Source organism: Ostrinia nubilalis, chromosome 6 (genome assembly GCF_963855985.1).
Source record: "Ostrinia nubilalis chromosome 6, ilOstNubi1.1, whole genome shotgun sequence".
Lineage (NCBI taxonomy): Eukaryota > Metazoa > Arthropoda > Insecta > Lepidoptera > Crambidae > Ostrinia > Ostrinia nubilalis.
Window position 1 is genome coordinate 10766893 of NC_087093.1, and position 18062 is coordinate 10784954.

General features: G+C 34.5%; 1 protein-coding gene across 2 annotated transcripts in view; it reads right to left on the reverse strand.

Moving 5' to 3' along the window:
- The window catches only part of LOC135072608 (prolyl 4-hydroxylase subunit alpha-1-like), a 29343-nt gene that overhangs the window by 7301 nt on the left and 3980 nt on the right, over positions 1–18062 (reverse strand). Inside the window, exons 1-5 of one of the 2 annotated variants that reach the window (XM_063966602.1) lie at positions 10708–10994; positions 9372–9553; positions 8057–8199; positions 1621–1745; positions 111–264 (exon numbers count right to left, since the gene is read on the reverse strand). In XM_063966602.1, coding sequence (XP_063822672.1) covers positions 111–264; positions 1621–1745; positions 8057–8199; positions 9372–9553; positions 10708–10781 — 678 coding nt within the window. In that variant the 5' untranslated portion in view covers positions 10782–10994. Of the gene's footprint in view, positions 1–110; positions 265–1620; positions 1746–8056; positions 8200–9371; positions 9554–10707; positions 10995–18062 lie in introns of those variants that run through there. The other variant, XM_063966601.1, reaches the window with a different exon arrangement.

Sequence of the window (18062 nt, forward strand, 5' to 3'; positions counted from 1 at the left end):
TAGTCGATACTGGAATCAATATTTTTGTTGTTTTTTTCCATTAGGTATATTTTGGAATAAACACCAAATAGGTATGTATCAAAGTTTAATTTCCAATAATTGACACTTACCCTGGGCTGAGCAGTTTCTTTTATGAATTCAATCTCGTCGTCGCTCATGACGTCATGGAAGATCATTATGTCGGGCTCCAAGTATCTGTACTCGACTTTTATTCGCGCAAGTTTCAAAAACGGGTGGTTTTCCGTTAAATAACGGCAGAACAAGCTGAAACACAAAATAATAATTATCATCATTATCAGCACCAAAAGTCCACTGCCGGTCCATAGCCATAGGCATTCTCCTTAGGGTTTTTAAAAAAGTGTGTATTCCATCACGGAAGCGGGATTGCCATGGGGCGTGATCACGTGTCACGTGTCACGCATATGGATGCGTGACACCCGTTATACAGGTTGTCCCAAAAACAATGGATAACCTTGTAACTATCGATAAGCCTCACTATGGTCTATGGTATATAACAATGTGGAATGTAATCATAGTATAATTTAATAGGTTATAAGCACTGTTTTTTGCAAATATTTTACAAGTTTAATTGTAAAATGTTTGTAAAAAAACTAATTAAATTATGTAACTTATCTCAGCTTCTCTTCACAAATGTTTGTTTGTACACAGACAAAATTTAAACTAAGTTACTGCGTGGATATCTGTTATTGGCTTTCCATAGTGTTAAGTGTCTAATGTTACATTGAAATCTGTAAGCTGTTGATGTCCCTAATAAATAAATAAATAAAATGGTCTCTCTAATATTAAATTTTGACCAGATAAAAATATGTATTACGGTTTTCGAGATTTTTAAGTTTATTTTTTGTATTTTTAGAAAATTGTCACCTGCGATTATTGTGATGAAAAGGAAAATTTAATTCTTGATCGCAAATCAAGAATTAAATTTTCCTTTTCATTTTTTTAAAATACTTTGGAACTAGTTTGTTGAAATTCACGAGAAAAACTAATCACAGGTGGCAATTTTCTAAAAATAAATATTGTCTTTAAATCTGTGACATTTTTATTAAGGCCAAAATTTTAATATTAAAGAGATCTTGAGGCGGAGGAGAAGTTGTAAGGTTATCCATTCTTTTTGAGACAACCTGTATATCCTTTTCATGCTAGTATTTATTGTCCCGCGTGCGTATTCCACGCATTAAAATAAATACCTACTTGATGAAAAGGACACTGGCGGATGTCTCGCATGTGAGGCAATACCGCGTCCTTGATGAATTCCGCACGATATTAAAAACACCCATAAACTTGACAACCTTATTCAATATTTTTTATTCGAACCATAGTTTTGCCCGCTGCTCTGCGACAACTTCAACTCGTGAGCTTGTTATCGTTTCATAGGAATAAAAATCTACGATTAAAAACTCATGGATGTGGTGTGTTATTTTAAAATAACGGGGAGGCATTTGTCCAGCAGTGGACGTTATTTGGCCGAAACTAACAAAGTAGTTTTTTTAAGAATATTAGTTATTTGTAAATACAGATTACTATTATCAAATTTCTTATTTAATAATTTTAATAATAATTTAATAATTTCCTACATTAAATAAGAATTAACAAGCAAACCTTTTCGCAATTGCAGGAGGGACGTCCATTTCCCCGCGGCAAAGGATTTCATAATTTTTTAATTCTTTTTCATACTGAATATCTTCATATGACAATGGTTTCTGATTTTTTTTCTCCTCTGTTTCCTGTAAAAAGGTAATTTAATTATCAATATTAAATTTTACTTTCTACTACATCCACTTATAACTTAAAAAAGTTTATTGCCAGTTGCCGATATACATGTCGCACACCTAGATCTAAACTGAGACAACTCAAAAATTGCCAATTTTGACTTATGCTTGTATTTAAATACTCGGTTATCATACGCATCTTTCCAACATAACAGGTTTAATAAAGCCTTGATCCATTTGCCGCTAGATGGCGATAACTTACTTTTGTTGAATCAACGCTTGTCAACCCCTTCCACCTAAACAAGCGTTTTGTCAGTTGACCTTCGCTAATATCAGAGAGTGCACGTATTAAAATGAACGAAAACGCGGATATTTAGATTTGTTACAGTTAAGCAGAAAATATATAATGAGTTAATTTGAGTAGTAACAGTATTGATGAATTGTTCTGCAATAGTCAATAGGGTGTCCCGAAATATCTTTTTTTATATTTTCGCTACACAAGACCCCTCAAAAGTTGCGTCATAAGATGTAGATTACCGTAAAAATAATTTAAAAAATATAAAATAATGTTTCAAGGGCTCTACCGGCATTTTTATGTCTCAAAAAATTACTTAATCAGCCCTTCACTGTTTGTCATCTATTATATTTTTTTCACAATTATTTCATTTTATTTTGTAATAACAGTGGCAGTGGAACCCTAAGATATGATTTGCAGGCAATGACAGACAGTTTCCAGTGAGGAATAGGTTTGGTTCGAACTAGCAGAATTCATATTTTGACTTGTTTTTCTCAAATTTTCTACTTCTTCGGCGAGGCTGTTGGTATTATTTCTGTTGAGGTTTTATTGCTGTAAGGTATCGCACCGCACTTTTTTGTTATAATATTATATACTTTTAGCATAAATTTAACAAAAATTTAGCAAATATATGGTAGTAATATACTTTTTGATTTTTTTCAGGTAAAAACTACCTAGCCAAAAATTTTTAAAATATTATATTTAAACAGAATACTAATTGGCATGTTAAATAGTTTTAGCATACTATTAAATATAAATAACATTTATGTACGTTACATACACTTCCTAGCTGAAGTTTTTGTTCTGTACGCAGTTTTTTATCAATGGTGAACTTCAACGGAAGTAAAAAAATATTTTTAGTTATGAAACGCATACATGTTATATGTCAAATTAAAGACAATTTAATACACTTCTTTGGCAGGTGTAAAACTTTTAGTAGAGTATAAGACATTTTGTAAAAAAAATGATTTAAAAAGTAGTATCACAACAATGTAAAAAAATTCAATTTTCCTTTAATTACTAACTAAAGGTTGATTTTACCGATACAATTTATACTACAAAATATCAAGCGTATACATAGAGCTTTGATTTAAATAAAAAAGTAATGAAATCGGACAATTGGTTTTCAAGTTATGGTTGATTTTCTAAAATTGAATGCCATTTTTGTTAGCTTCCACTTAGAGATGCCAATCATTGTTTTATAATAGCGTAATAAAATTATTAACCTGCTGTGAGAAGGGAATTAAGTATCCTCAAATTAAATCGATATCTTGGCTGACCCATGGATTAATTAGGAATACATTAAAATCGCGCGCGTAAATGCCTAATTCTGGTCGAAAAGTCAATTCTGTTTTTAAAGTATTTATGGATTTATTGGTTTTTAAACTATTTTAAACCTTGCTGTTACTCATTGTGTACCCTCAAATTTCATAAAAACGCTATTTTTGTATTATTTATAGTTTATGTTAGGAACCCCTAAAATAGCAATTTAAAAATTTTTTAAGGGCAGGTAGAGGCCTCAAGATGACAGATATCTAATTAAATTTAATGCTAATCGTAATCTATATGTCAAAACGCAACTTTTGATACCTCTTGCGTAACCGTAGCTCAAAAAAAAAATTTTCCCATACCACGACGGGACACCCTAATAGTCAACCAGATCATTTTGACTTGTTCCAGTTTTGTTTGATAGAGTAACTTATATTTTGTTACTATTTTGAGTTGAGTTTGTTTTGATGAATCAACTTGTGAATTTCTAGTTGGCGTAGTTTTGTTGGATCAAATTTCAATTCAATGTTTTTCTATACAGAACGCGTAGTTTTGCATGTTTCACCTAAAATCAGGTACAGTATGATAATCCCTGTTTCTAAATAAAGTTAGTTTTATTCAAACTGTTCAACTGTTGTGTTTGAGAAGAGTGTTTTGAGTTAACTTACTATTGTTGGATAAGTAAAAATTACAGTGGATATTTTTTTATTTTCCGAAAAAAATATGCTAGGTCGTTTTCTTTTAAATATTTTGAGAGAACAGTGTAAAGATAGTTAAAATGGCAATGTACAGACGACGGCACTTCAACTTAAACACTGTAGTAACTAATGTAGTTGTAATACAAGTGTATAGTCTGATATGCTGTTGTCTGCACAAGAGATAAAACCTTCTTTATAATGTGGAAATAAAAAATAATGTAGAAAAAAGGTCTATAATAAGTAAATAAATAATAAATAAACATATCAATCAGCTGATGCTAAGAAAAAGTGGTTGAAGAAACTCAAACACCTATCATGTTCACCATGTCATGAAATCTTCATTTATATCTCTTATGCTGATCCAAATCGTGTTAAAAAAGAACTGTTTTCTCAAACAATTCCTAAATTGATCATTAAGGATATCGAAACATTCAATGAAAACACTTTAATAGTGCAGGAAGAGGACTCAGCCACATCTTGAAATTTTGAAATACAGAGGACCAAAGAACGTGGAAGAGATGACATTTGAAAAGTTTTATGACTCTAAAATCTTGCAAAAAATGTGGGCAACTAATTTGGTTGTAGACGAAAATCGGAATCAAGTTAAATGGCACGATATAAAAATTTTAAGAGTGGAAAAGGAGGACTCAAATCTCAAAATGTCCAAACAAAACTGATTCAAGTCTAAATGTACTTTATTATTTATACAAAGTCATTCCCCTAAAATGTAACAACTAAAAAAACTGCGATTAAAGGTAAAACGGATAGATTTTTTGACCCAGTTTATACACAGGGTCATTTCACAGCCTATCAATAATCCAAAATAAAACTGAGTTTCATAACTTCCCTAACAAAAAATGTAGTAATACGTTTTTTTCGCCTCCTGAAAAATGCCCTTTTTTGAGTTGTCTCAGTTTAGATCTAGGTGTGCGAATTGTGTCAAGACGAGTACACACATATTTTAAATTTTTTTTGGGAAAGCTACTCCTTGCAATCTACGACTTCCCAATACACATTTCCCAAATAGATATTTATGATTCGTTTTTGCAAATATAATGGACGTTATTTTCGTTGAAGAAAATATGTTTAAGGTAAGTGCCCCCTACTTCGGTATATTAAGGCTCTTACGACTTTAACATTTTATTTAAAAATAACCAAGCATGATATCAGTATAAAAGCTTTTGTATGCTAAACTTTGGTCTTTTGACAGTAAGTTATTACATAATTTATAGTTATATAGTTTGAACTTTTTTTTATATTAATTGTTCTGCGGACCTCTTGTTTGGATCCTGTTTCGTGACAAAATTTTGCTCTGTTTCTAAGTTCGTGAACTCATGTCTCCTATTTCGGGATAAGGTTTTATGCATCCAGTTTGGATATTTTAATAATGATTAAGGGTTTAATAAATTTAAAAACGATAATATAAATTTAGAATAAAAAAATTATGTGAAATTGACGATTTTACTTACCTGAAATATTCATAAGAAATAATGTGAGTCTAGCTAGGTACGTACCTACGTATAATATTTTGATTTGTTAATTCTAACAATATGTGAAAATATTTATATAACCATTAGAAATGTAGGGGGGGGGGGGAACTTAACCCCCCCCCCCATAAAACTTTGATTTGTTAGTTCTAGCGATATGTGAAAATATTTTATAACCATTATAAATGTGGGGGGGACTAACCCCCCCCCCCCCCTTCTCCCCATAATCCCAACCCTGGAGCTGTTTCAAGTGAGGGTAGCCCCCCCCCCTGAAAATAACCCCAGATACGCCAATGACTCATAATAAAAAGTAAGTAATTAATTAATTTCTTAGGTAGGTAAGTATTAAAAACTAAAAAATATGTCGATTTCTTTGATGGTACGTGTCATAAAAGTACCTAACACCATACATTTATATATCACGAACTTGGAAAAAAGTAACAATAATACGGTTCCTTGTTTCGTGATACTGATTATTCCAAATTCCCCAAGTAAAATTCATGGATTTTTGTCAAAATGTGTCAATTAACTATTATCTATCCCATATACAATACAAATAAACAAAGATAAATAAAACAAATCGAAATAAAACCAAAATTATGATGGTACTACTTATGCTAATTTAGCTTAAAATTGGTCATTTATGTGAACTTCAAACTCGTGTCATATAAATTCTAGTGAACGAAACATATACCGAATTTAGGTCATGAGAAACTTAAATAAATGCATTATTTGTTTCATAACTTACATTTAAATTATCATAAATAATTATTTGAAAACCAAGCATCTAAATGTTATCCATAATATCCTTGAATCGGTAGTGTCACGAAATAGGGGACACCCGAAAAATAATATGTACGCTATTTCGTGAGTCAATTAATCGCAATTTTAAAGGAATTCTACGTTTTCATACAGCTTTTTTCTAAGTCAAATCAATTGTCAAGGAACACATGAAACCACTATTACAAGTTTTATTTAAATGGATGTTCCTTCGCCTTTTTATAAGCTTAAGAAGTTGGAGCACTAACCTTACGGTGAGAGCAACCTTTGCAAGCCGCACGGATGTTTTTGGCTCTCTGAGAGTTTGAAGCTTCGTATTGCTCTCATTTTTGGCGCCACAATGTTGGTACTTGGTTTTTTAGATAGCTTAAATAATAGAGTTTTTGTAGTAATGAAGAATTTTTATAAATAATACTCCATTTGCTTATTATTTGAGCTAGAAAAAAAACTTACGAACTTACGTACTATCACGAACTAGTAGCCGTTTACCTTATTTACAAATGGGACGTAGTTTTTTGCATATTTGTAAACATCTGACACATAATATCTGTAACAACGGCCACATGGAGTTATACACTAGATCTTTGAGAAGACTAAAACAGCATCATAAAGTTTTATTTTTTATCCCATTTATTTCAGTTTAAAACTTAATTTTATAAAATTTTCTACAACGCCATTTTTAGTAAGTATACAAAATAAAATAAAAAATATATCATAAAGAACTTTAAAAAACTAGTTCATCCGCTGGCAGCGGGGTAGGGCCCAAGCTGCCGATGGTCAGGATCACAGGCTGAGGAACCTCCGGACAGTGTGTGGCGTGCTGAGGATCACCGCCTTTTGTATCTGACCCTTGAGCCAACCATCTAGCGAGAGCTTCTTTAGATGTTGGTCGAAGCTCTTCGCTATTAGTCCGTTTGCCGAGACAACTTCGGGAGAATGATCATCGAGTCAACATCCCAAATGACGATCACCTTGTGGGCCAAGTCACGGTATTTGCTTTGTTTTTCCTTCTCGGCCTTCACGAGGTTTTCGTCATGCTGGTGGTGTCGATCACGATACGCAGTCAGGACGGTTCCCCCTTCTGTAGCTCCATAATAGCAGAGTAAATACAAATGAGTAGGTCATCTTCATAGAAACGCACCGAGCGCGGTTTGTATGTGAGCGCGCCAATACATATGCGGCGCGCACGCACGTTCGTTCGTTCGTTTCAGCCGAAAGACGTCCACTGCTGGACAAAGGCCTCCTCCAAGGACTTCCACAAAGACCGGTCCTGCGCCGCTCGCATCCAGGCACCTCCCGCGACCCTCACCAGATCGTCGGTCACCTAGTGGGAGGCCTGCCCACGCTACGTCTTCCGGCTCGTGGTCGCCACTCAAGAACTTTCCTGCCCCAGCGGCCATCAGCTCTTCGAGCTATGTGCCCCGCCCACTGCGACTTGATTTTAGCGATTCTGCGGGCTATGTCAGTCACTCTGGTTCTCCTACGGATCTCCTCATTTCTGATTCGATCACGCAGGGAAACTCCGAGCATAGCACGCTCCATCGCTCTTTGGGTGACCTTGAGCCTTCTTATGAGGCGCACGCACACACTGACAAAATTTAGCGTGGATTAGCGGGGAGCCAGTCATGGTTGCGCCGAATTTTGTCAGCGCGCATGCAGTTCTCATTCATGATTTGAGTCCATCGCATGCAGCGCACTACACTACACCACCGGTAGCGGGGGCCGTATTTATCCTATTTATTTATTTATTATTACTTCTGTGATAAAAAAATATCCGTATATTATAGCTATACTTACACCACTTATTTGACTTATTAATAGTTTTGCTTCCTCCTCTGCGATAGACTTTTGGTAGAGTATAATGTTATCGGCCGCGCGTATGTTTTTCGGATTTATCGCTAAGGTCTTCTTTGAATATTCCAACGCAGTCCTGGCATCGCCTGTAAATAAATTAGTTTACAAATTAAAAGTCATGTTAAATTAACTGGTCATACCTCATAATTTTTTTTATAATCAGGTGGTTTAGCTTTAATCAATCCCTATCCAAATCCGTCCGTCAACTGTCAAATTACAACCCGTTTTCGATCAAATATTCAGTTTTATAATATTAGTTTTATAATTTGTAATAATAGTTTTCGATGCTTTTACACTTTCTTAATGTTTAAAGTCTTATAAATAATATTAAAATGTGAAAACATCGGAAAGCGAGGTTACTTTGACCAAAGAAAGTTTAAAATTTGACAGGCTGACTTGAATTGGGATTGACTATAACAAATCGGCTTGTCTCTACTGCAGGCCGACTATCTTTATTTAACCAAAGGCTAGGTGAATTGGGGAGTCTTGATATTCGCATTTTTATCCCTTATTCGCCTCTTGCGACTTTCACGGGATGAGTGTACCCGTGCAGTGGCCCGATTCCTAAGTCAGGGAACGCCTTACACTTTTGGGGTTGTTCAGACCAAACTTAAGCCCAGTGCGTTTGTTGTAAAAAAAAATGAAATTCAAATTCATCAGTCACAGTATAATACTTAGGTTTAAGCAGGTGTGCAATAATTAACAGTATATGCAAACATACAGTTAAATTGACGTAGCCAGCGAGCCAGCTGGGAAAACAATCGACAATCGACATTTACACATTATTTAATAAGTTAGCACACCACAATCGTTGTCAGGGATACAGAACTCAATAAGGCCCATTATAAAACGATGTTCAAATCTTTATTCAAAATTAAGCATAATATTCAATTGACTTTTATATTATTGGCATTGACACTCATTAACTTCCAAGACACCTGTAAAATTCTCTTTATTCATCCTTGAAACCCGATTAGTTTTCAAATTCAGTAGCTTTAGATTGCGAACTGCTGACGTTTTAATCTTAGTTAATTTGTTTAATAAGTCTTAGGCTGAGTTGCACCATTTTTTTTTGGACTAACCCGCGGTTTTATTGCCGCAGTGATTCTGCACCATCTTACTTTAACTTTGATAAACGTCAAATATCTGTCAAACTCCATAAAAAATAACACCAGTTATTGTTATGTTTAAAATAAGGTGGGGCAACTCAGCCAGGTGACAGAGAAAGCGTATCAGAAACAGGTGTTAAAAAACTTACCCGTGTAAAAATGTGTAGCGCCAATGAACTCCAGAATGTCAGATTCGGTAAATTGGTAGTGTTCGTTCTCCTCTTTATACTTCTTGAGGGCCTCGTTAAACCATGGCAGGGCGTCTTTGTAGTCTTGGGCCTTGTACAGCACCATAGCGAGCTCGTAGCAGTCGGCTGCAGTCATTGGGGTACTGTAAAATTAACGTGTACGTACTTATGTATTTACCAAATAAGTCATTTTAATTAACAGCTAAAGCGGGGCAAATCACACAAAAAAGCCTATTCATACACAGGGTGGAGACGATAAGTGATCTCATTCGATTATTTCTAAACTATACAAGATATAATAAAACTGGTTACTGATCCTGAAAGTGCTTCACGAACTCTTTAAAACGGTGTTAATAATAGGTTACAGATAAAACTGGAACTATCCGAAAATTCAATGTTTCTAGCTCCCATACTAAATGTATGTTTAGAAATAATAGAGTGAGATCACTTATCGTTTCCACCCTGTATACTTCGATAGTCAGCTGTTAAATGTGTAGGGAAAATATTCAATATGAGAAATTGAGAAGGCTTTAATCTGTGATTTGTCCTTTTTAGTTTTTAGTGAACGTTCGTTTGTTTTTATGAGTAAGTAATGGTCAACCATAAGACAGAATCTTTGTAAGAACTAGAAATAGTGGAGGAAATATTTGTGATATTAATTCAGGTTACATAATACTTAACACTAAAGTGCTCGCGCCCCAAAATACTCCTAGAGTGCTCGCGCGGGTCACAAGTAAAACAATTTATAATATTAAACATAAACAATATTTCTTACTAAATAATTTAAAAAAAGTGAGTAATTCTTTCATGAACTCATATTATACACCAAAATAAATACTTCAATATTTTCCAAATATTTTAGAGTCGACGAGACCAAAGTCGTTTAAATAGTCCTTGGACCCATTATTTTGGCAAAAATATCACCTAATTAGAAAGTTAATCAATAGATTGATCTTATTCTGTGATATTTTGATCACAACTCGGGCACGATTTGATTTGATGATCTAGACAAAAACGCCTATTCCACTTGTTACATTTGCTTACGAGTGCTTCGATTTCTTGCTCTTGTGCGATAAACACATCGTCCTTTGCCACAGTACTGGCAAGTTTTGTGCTAGTTGGTGTTCTCACAACCCCAGAAGAATCCTGGTTTTTAATTTTATAGACCTAGGTGTGTTATTACTACATTACTTACAATCTAAAACAACTACTTTCTTGCATCAGTTTATGCTTATAAAGCAATATAATTAAAAGTAAAAGTTTAAAAAATGGTTAAAAAGTATAACTTTGAACTTACATTAAAGTAAACTTGATTTTAAACCGCGATGATAAGATCTCAAACAATTCCTCGAGTGCTCGCGCGGGGGACATGCGTCACCCAAACACTTTAAATGTTTTCTGCACTCACATTGATGCGTCTAGCAAGATGGCGTTACTACTATCATGTGCGACAATACATGCTCGAGGAATACCTAAGAAGGCAGCACTGTAGCTCGATACCTTGAAAAAATATTTATAAATTTTACACCCTGGGTGACATATGTCACCCGCGCGAGCACTCTAGTGTTAAGTAATTTGAGGATATGTTATTTATTTAATCAACTCCCTAAATATGGCGAGTATTGAAATCAACAACCTGTATAAGTAGCATAGATTATTTGTTCAAAGGCAAAGGTTATAACTTAGACTACATATTATTAGGTGTCAGACTAATTTGTAATGTTTGTGTTTTGTTGTGTTTTTGTGTTTTTTTTTTCGGCTGGCCACCCTGGCTGTCAAACGTAGTTAGGACAGCTCTTATCTATTTTACATTAATTTTAATATTTAATTGTATTTTTCAAGTGTAAATCATTGTAAATCAACACATTAAAACTTAGTTTAGTGAAATTACCACAAAAATCAAGCATTCAACCCTTATCTGCAACGAAATAATGAAGGAAAAATTTACCGGCCAGTGACATGACATTATGACGATTTTGAAAAATCGTCAATACAACAATTAATTAAAACAGGGGAGTATTGTTTTCATAATCTTTATTTAGAATTAAGTTAAGTGTTAATTAGGACTATATTTCTAATACTGAACCTAGTGTCTCAAATAATAAAATATCTAGTAATTGAGCCTAACCTCAACTTGTAAACAAAGTTTATACTGCATAAATTCATAGGTCTTTTTTAGTTTTTTAGTTGTTTAATAATATTATATCTGACACACCTCTAATTCGAGGAAATCATTGCATATAACGGTGTTCATAATTAAATTTTACTTGAAATTGAACAAGAGCAAAGTGATATTGAAATCAACTGTCACAACAGTTTAACACCTTTATAACTTTATTACTTTTACCTTTTACATATGGCTATTATAAAACTTTGCCTGTACTTTGTTCAATCCCAGGGAAATCATAACACGCATTATTGAAATTTAAATTAGATAACTAATTACCCTCAAACTAAAATAATTTAGTAATTGATTCAAAATCTTCATATTTTATGATTATCAAACTAGAAATATTTTTAATAATAATATTTAAAAGAAACACAGTCAAATTCTTGACTAATTAATATAGCCCTGGTAGATTAGATTAATTCAAAACTAAGTTATATTTTATAACTTGTATTGTACACCCTTCTTTGATAATTTTCAGCGGAGGTCAATTTCACATCATGCTTACCCGCAAGGCAGCCGCACAAAATACAGAATTAAAACTCAAGAGGGCACTCGAAGAACTAAAATTGAGTCAAGAAACCTGTAATCAGCTTATCAGGGAGAGAGAGGAGAGTGAAGAAGATAATATCCAGAGTATTATAAACAAAAACACTCATCTCAAGAAAGATTTGGCTGAATTGCACACTCGCTACCAGGAAGTCTCCGAGCACCGGGATAGCCTGCTACACACCATCAGCACATTTGACCAGTGCAGTAATGTCTACGAGCAGGCCCTGACTCGCAATCATGAATTGGAGGCAGAGCTGCGGGATGCCAACAAGACCATTATGCACCTCGAAGATGACAAAAAACAACAGGAGTTCGCTCACACACTTAGTTTGTACGATGAACTGATTGGGAGCCCCGGAGGTCACGAAGCGGCTTCAGACATGAACTTGTCCTGTAAAACTGGCCATCTTGGGACTAGAGACCAGAGATTTGAATTTTCAAGCAAGAACAAGTTAAAAAAATATATCAAAATCAATAGGTATATTACAAAAATTAAAAAATTAATAAAGAAGCAAGCAGTCTTTTATAAAAATATCTCACTGAGGAAAAAACGCTTAGATTTAATTGATTCTTTAGAAATTTATCATGATAAATTAGTGGAAAGTAGGTCAAATCATGCCTCTGACATTGAGCGGCTGGAGGCTGATATTGGTGATTTACATAAGTCTTTAGAACTTCTATCTTCTAAATACCACTCTGCCCAGGAACAAATCAAAGAACATATCCTGGCTGCAAATAATCTTTTGCAATTAAGTACATGTAAATTGCCAAAAAAGCATCAACCAAATGTTTGCCTTAGGCCATCAATGTCAAAACCATCTAGAAATGTCGTTATACTATCAGACAGTCTAGGGATAGGTTATGGGCCACTGTTACACAAAAAAATTGACTGCAATGTTTTGAATAATTGTATGCCAGATGCTTCTTTTGACCAGATAATGAATAGCCTACAACAAAGTAATTTAAATAGGGAATCTATACTAGTTCTTGTATTAGGAAGTTCACAGAGTGTTAACAAAAGAAATGTTATTCACCACTTCTCTTCTCTCTGCCATCTTGATGTTAAAAAAGTAATTTTGTGTGCCTTGCCCTTCTGTAGAAATTATTCAAAGGAGAGGAATAACAGTATTCACTTATTGAATACTCAAATATTTAATTTATGTCAACGTCACAGCGAAAAATTTGTGTTTTTCGACACAAATAAATTTATTGATAAACAATTGACTGGCAGCCCTATACACCTGCCTCATAATTTAAGATCACAATTAGCTACTTTGTTAGCATACAATATTAATTGTATTTTTAATCATGACAATAGTATAAAAAATACTAGCAGTAATAATGTAATAGTGCCTACTAGTACTAGTAGTTTAAACTAAGACATCAGACAAAGGCCAGCCCTTCCATGTTTAATATTGTTCACCAAAATATCCAGGGTTTGGCCGGCAAGGATCTAGAATTAGAATTATTTTTAAAAAGCCATGATGTAAATGTCATTTGTATTACTGAACATTGGCTAAAAAAGGCAGAAGGTTCCTTTCATATTGATGGTTATCAATTATCTAGTGCTTTTTTTCGAAAATCTGCTATTCACGGTGGATCTGTAATATTTATTAATAATAATTTAAAATGCAAGGAACGACATGACGTAGTAGGGCTTTCGGTTGAGCGAGTTATTGAAATTTCTTGTGTGGAGCTTGAGAGATATATTGTATTATGCGTGTATCGACCACCTTCTGGTGACTTTAGTGTATTTGAGGCGGTTATGGAAGATGCCCTTAATAAGGTCAGCAACAAAAATAAAAAAATCTTAGTTTGTGGTGACTTTAACGTTAACTTGATGGAAAGCTCGTCCACGAGTATGAGACTGCTAACTCTTTTTAAATCTTTTGATTTACATGGCCAATTCATGGAGCCGACAAGAATAACAGATACAACGGCTACCTGTTTAGATAACATCTTTTGTAATTGTGTTCCCGAAAGAAAATCAATTATTAACAAATTAACTTCTGATCATTGTGGCCAATTAGTTTCATTAAAATGTACCACTCTAAATAATGATAATACTCAAAAACGAATTATTTGTACACCTATTACAAGTGGTCGATTAGAAAAATTCAAGAATAATTTAAGTAATAAAGTACATCTTGTTCCATACACCGAGGGTGACCCAGAGGCACTTTACAGTAATCTCTTTGACTGCATCAAAAATGAGTACAAGAAAGTCTTTACTGCGAAAAAAATTCAACCAAAGGAACGTTCGAAATTTAGTGACTGGGCAACTATAGGTATACACAAGAGCAGAAATACATTATATGAGTTATACGGTATGAAAAGGTACAATAATAGTTTATCTTTTAAAGACCATGTCAAAAAATATTCTAAAATGTTTAAAAAAGTTTGCTACTTGGCTAAATCTCTGTATATACGAGATAAAATAAACAACGCCAATAATAAAATAAAAGAGACATGGAATGTAATAAATCATGAAACTGGCAAAACTAAGCCGCGTGACAGTGAATTTGCACTCAAAATAGATGATTGTTCAATTAATACGGACAAAGAAGTAGCAGACGCTTTTGATAAATTCTTCTCTAACATACCACTTGTTACCACTGCAAACTTGAACTCCTCATCTACTGAGGCTGAATTAATCCTTAAAGATCATGTAGCTCCCTGTAACTCACAACTTACCTTTAAACACATCACTCCTTTGGATATTATAAAAGCTTTTAATATGCTAAATGTAAAAAATACTACTGATCTATGGGGAATCTCTGTGAAGGTAGTCAAGCATATTATCCACATCATTGCCCCACAGTTGGCGATTATATTTAACAACTGTGTGGATAAGGGGGTCTTCCCGGACCTTATGAAGCATAGCAAAGTTCTGCCGCTCTTTAAGTCTGGCAGCAGGCTCGACCCTGGTAATTTTAGGCCAATTTCAATCTTACCAGCTTTAAGTAAAATTTTTGAGAAAATTATACAAGAACAGCTTACGATCTATTTCACTTTAAATAAACTTTTCCATAGTGAACAGTATGGTTTTACTAAGGGTCGTTCCACTACCGACGCTGGTGCTACTCTCCTCAAACATATTTTTGGGGCTTGGGAGGATTCTCAGAATGCCTTAGGGGTGTTTTGCGACCTATCAAAGGCTTTCGATTGTGTTGAACATCAAACGCTAATTCGAAAACTAGAATATTACGGAGTCAGGGATTCAGCACTTTCATTAATTCTATCGTATCTCAGTGGCAGGATTCAAAGAGTAGATATAAACGGAACTATTTCATGTGGGTCACCCGTAAAAATGGGAGTTCCTCAAGGGTCCATTCTGGGTCCATTATTATTTCTCATCTATATAAATGATCTTCCATCATTTGTAAAGAACTCCTGTGAAATCGTATTATTTGCCGACGACACATCTTTGATTTTTAATATTAATAGAAACAAGGCTAGCTTTGACGATGTAAATGATGCACTATCAAGAGTTCTAAGTTGGTTCACCGCAAACAATCTGCAGCTCAATGCTAAAAAAACAAAATGTATTAAATTCACTCTGCCCAACGTAAAATCTGTTGATACCCAAATAATATTGAATAATGATACAATTGAGCTTGTGGATACGACGATATTTTTGGGACTTACACTGGACTCTAAACTTCAGTGGGGACCCCATATAACAGCTCTAGCAAGTAGGCTTAGCTCAGCTGCTTTTGCAATTAAGAAAATAAGATCTCTAACTGATATTCCAACAGCTCGCTTAGTTTACTTTAGTTACTTTCATAGCCTGCTATCATATGGAATCTTACTATGGGGAAAGGCAGCTGATTTTGAAACTATATTCATCCTACAAAAAAGAGCTATTAGGTCCATTTATAAATTGAAACCAAGAGCATCCCTCAGGGAGAAGTTTAAAGAAATTGGTATTCTCACGGCCGCCTCACAATACATCTTAAATTGTATTATATTTGTTCACCAAAATATAAATAAATACTTGAAAAATAGCGACGTTCACAACTTTAACACGAGAAACAAAAATAAATTAGCTATACCTAATCTTAGACTTCAAAAAGTATATGGTACTTTTATGGGACAGAGTATTCACTATTATAACAAAGTTCCTGAAGACTATAAAAAACTACCCATTAATAAATTTAAAAGTATAGTTAAAGAACACTTACTAAAAAAAGCTTATTACACTACAAATGATTACCTTAATGATAAATTACCTTGGAAATAAGTCTCTCAGGCTCTCACAATGTAGGTACCTAACTAATTGTATAGATACATTAGTTGCCATCTCTTTCTATTATATTATGGTGCCTTGCTTTTCTGTCTGGAGTTTTCATACCTTGTCTACTAAATAGTTTTATATCTGGCACTTAGTCAGAAGGGTATCTTGGACTTGTCATGCTCACTAAAATGTCTTTGGGGTAGTGGCGTGTGAGGCGGGTCGCTACATTCCCTACAATATGGTCGAGTGAAGCGATGGCTGGTTCACACGTCATGTCTGTGAACAGGCGCTGCCTTCGGGGACTGGTCAAGACAAGATATACCTACCTTAAATTTCTTAACATAACAATTAACAATCAACTTAGACAGTGGCACGGCACTAAATATAAGTATATACAATTTATTTAAAACTACCACACGGGTTTGTTATGGTGCCTTGCTTTTCTCTCTAGAGTTTTCTTGCCTTGTCTCCTAAATAGTTTTATATCTGGCACTTAGCCAGAAGGATATCTTAGACTTGTCATGCTCACTAAAATGTCTCTGGGGTAGTGGCGTGTGAGGCGGGTCGTTACATTCCCTATAATATGGTCGAGTGAAGCGATGGCTGGTTCACACGTCATGTCTGTGAACAGGCGCTGCCTTCGGGGACTGGTCAAGGAAAGATATACCTGACATAAAATATATGTATCAAAACGCAACAATTAACCTAGAAATTAGCACGGCACTAAAGAAATATATTCAAAACTGCCACGCGGTCTCGTGCTAGATGAGCGTCTTAAAGGCCACCTTCTATCAACGGGAGCGCGTGGTAAGTAACTTGCTTCTGAATGTATGTAACTTCCTACTTTTTTATATTTTTTTATATTTTTAAACCGGCAGACAGTGGTGACTGAGTTTGTTGCGGCGCTTCTTCTCAGCACTTGCCAAATGTTTGTCTCGAAGCGCTGGTAGGGCAAAAAAAGAATGAGACATGTATAGGCTCCTTAAGAGCATTTGACGATTTGCAAGAACTAATTTAATTAGTCTAAACAAATAAAGATAATTTTTGATTTTGATTTTTGATTTTTAATGTTTTAATATCCTGCAATCCCTTCTTTCCATACTTTATGTCCTATTGAGAAAGCTTCATTCATCCATTGATATACCATTCCACAATGTGATTTGTATGACGGGGCATACCAAATTGTCTTAATTGTTTTTCTGCAGCATGCCAAATCGACTAATTACTTCACATTGAGCATGTCGAATCTCCGATTACCTACATAAGTCTAACTTTAAGGTTCGGCCAAACCAACGCGATCAGCCTGCGTGTGCGATGGCGATCAATGCGTTTAAGGCCCGATTCGACCAAACTTTTATCCGAGAATAACTCCTGGTATAACTGGCACATTAACAGTTTCAGTATGGGAAATATGTCAAAACTGACGATTTATTCTGAGATTAATATTTACTCTTGTTTGGTCGAATCCACCCTTACCATCCATCGTGCACGCCGGCTGCAAACGTTGATTGAGCTGAACCTATAGTCTTAAATTAATACTACCTACTTTAGTTCTGAACATAGCAAAACACTTTAGGTAGATACATAAAGTCTCTATTCTGATTAACAATGCAGGTAATTAACAAATAATAAATTAATAATCTTACCCATCTTTACATGCAGATGCATTTCATACATAGTTGTTAAATATGTAATA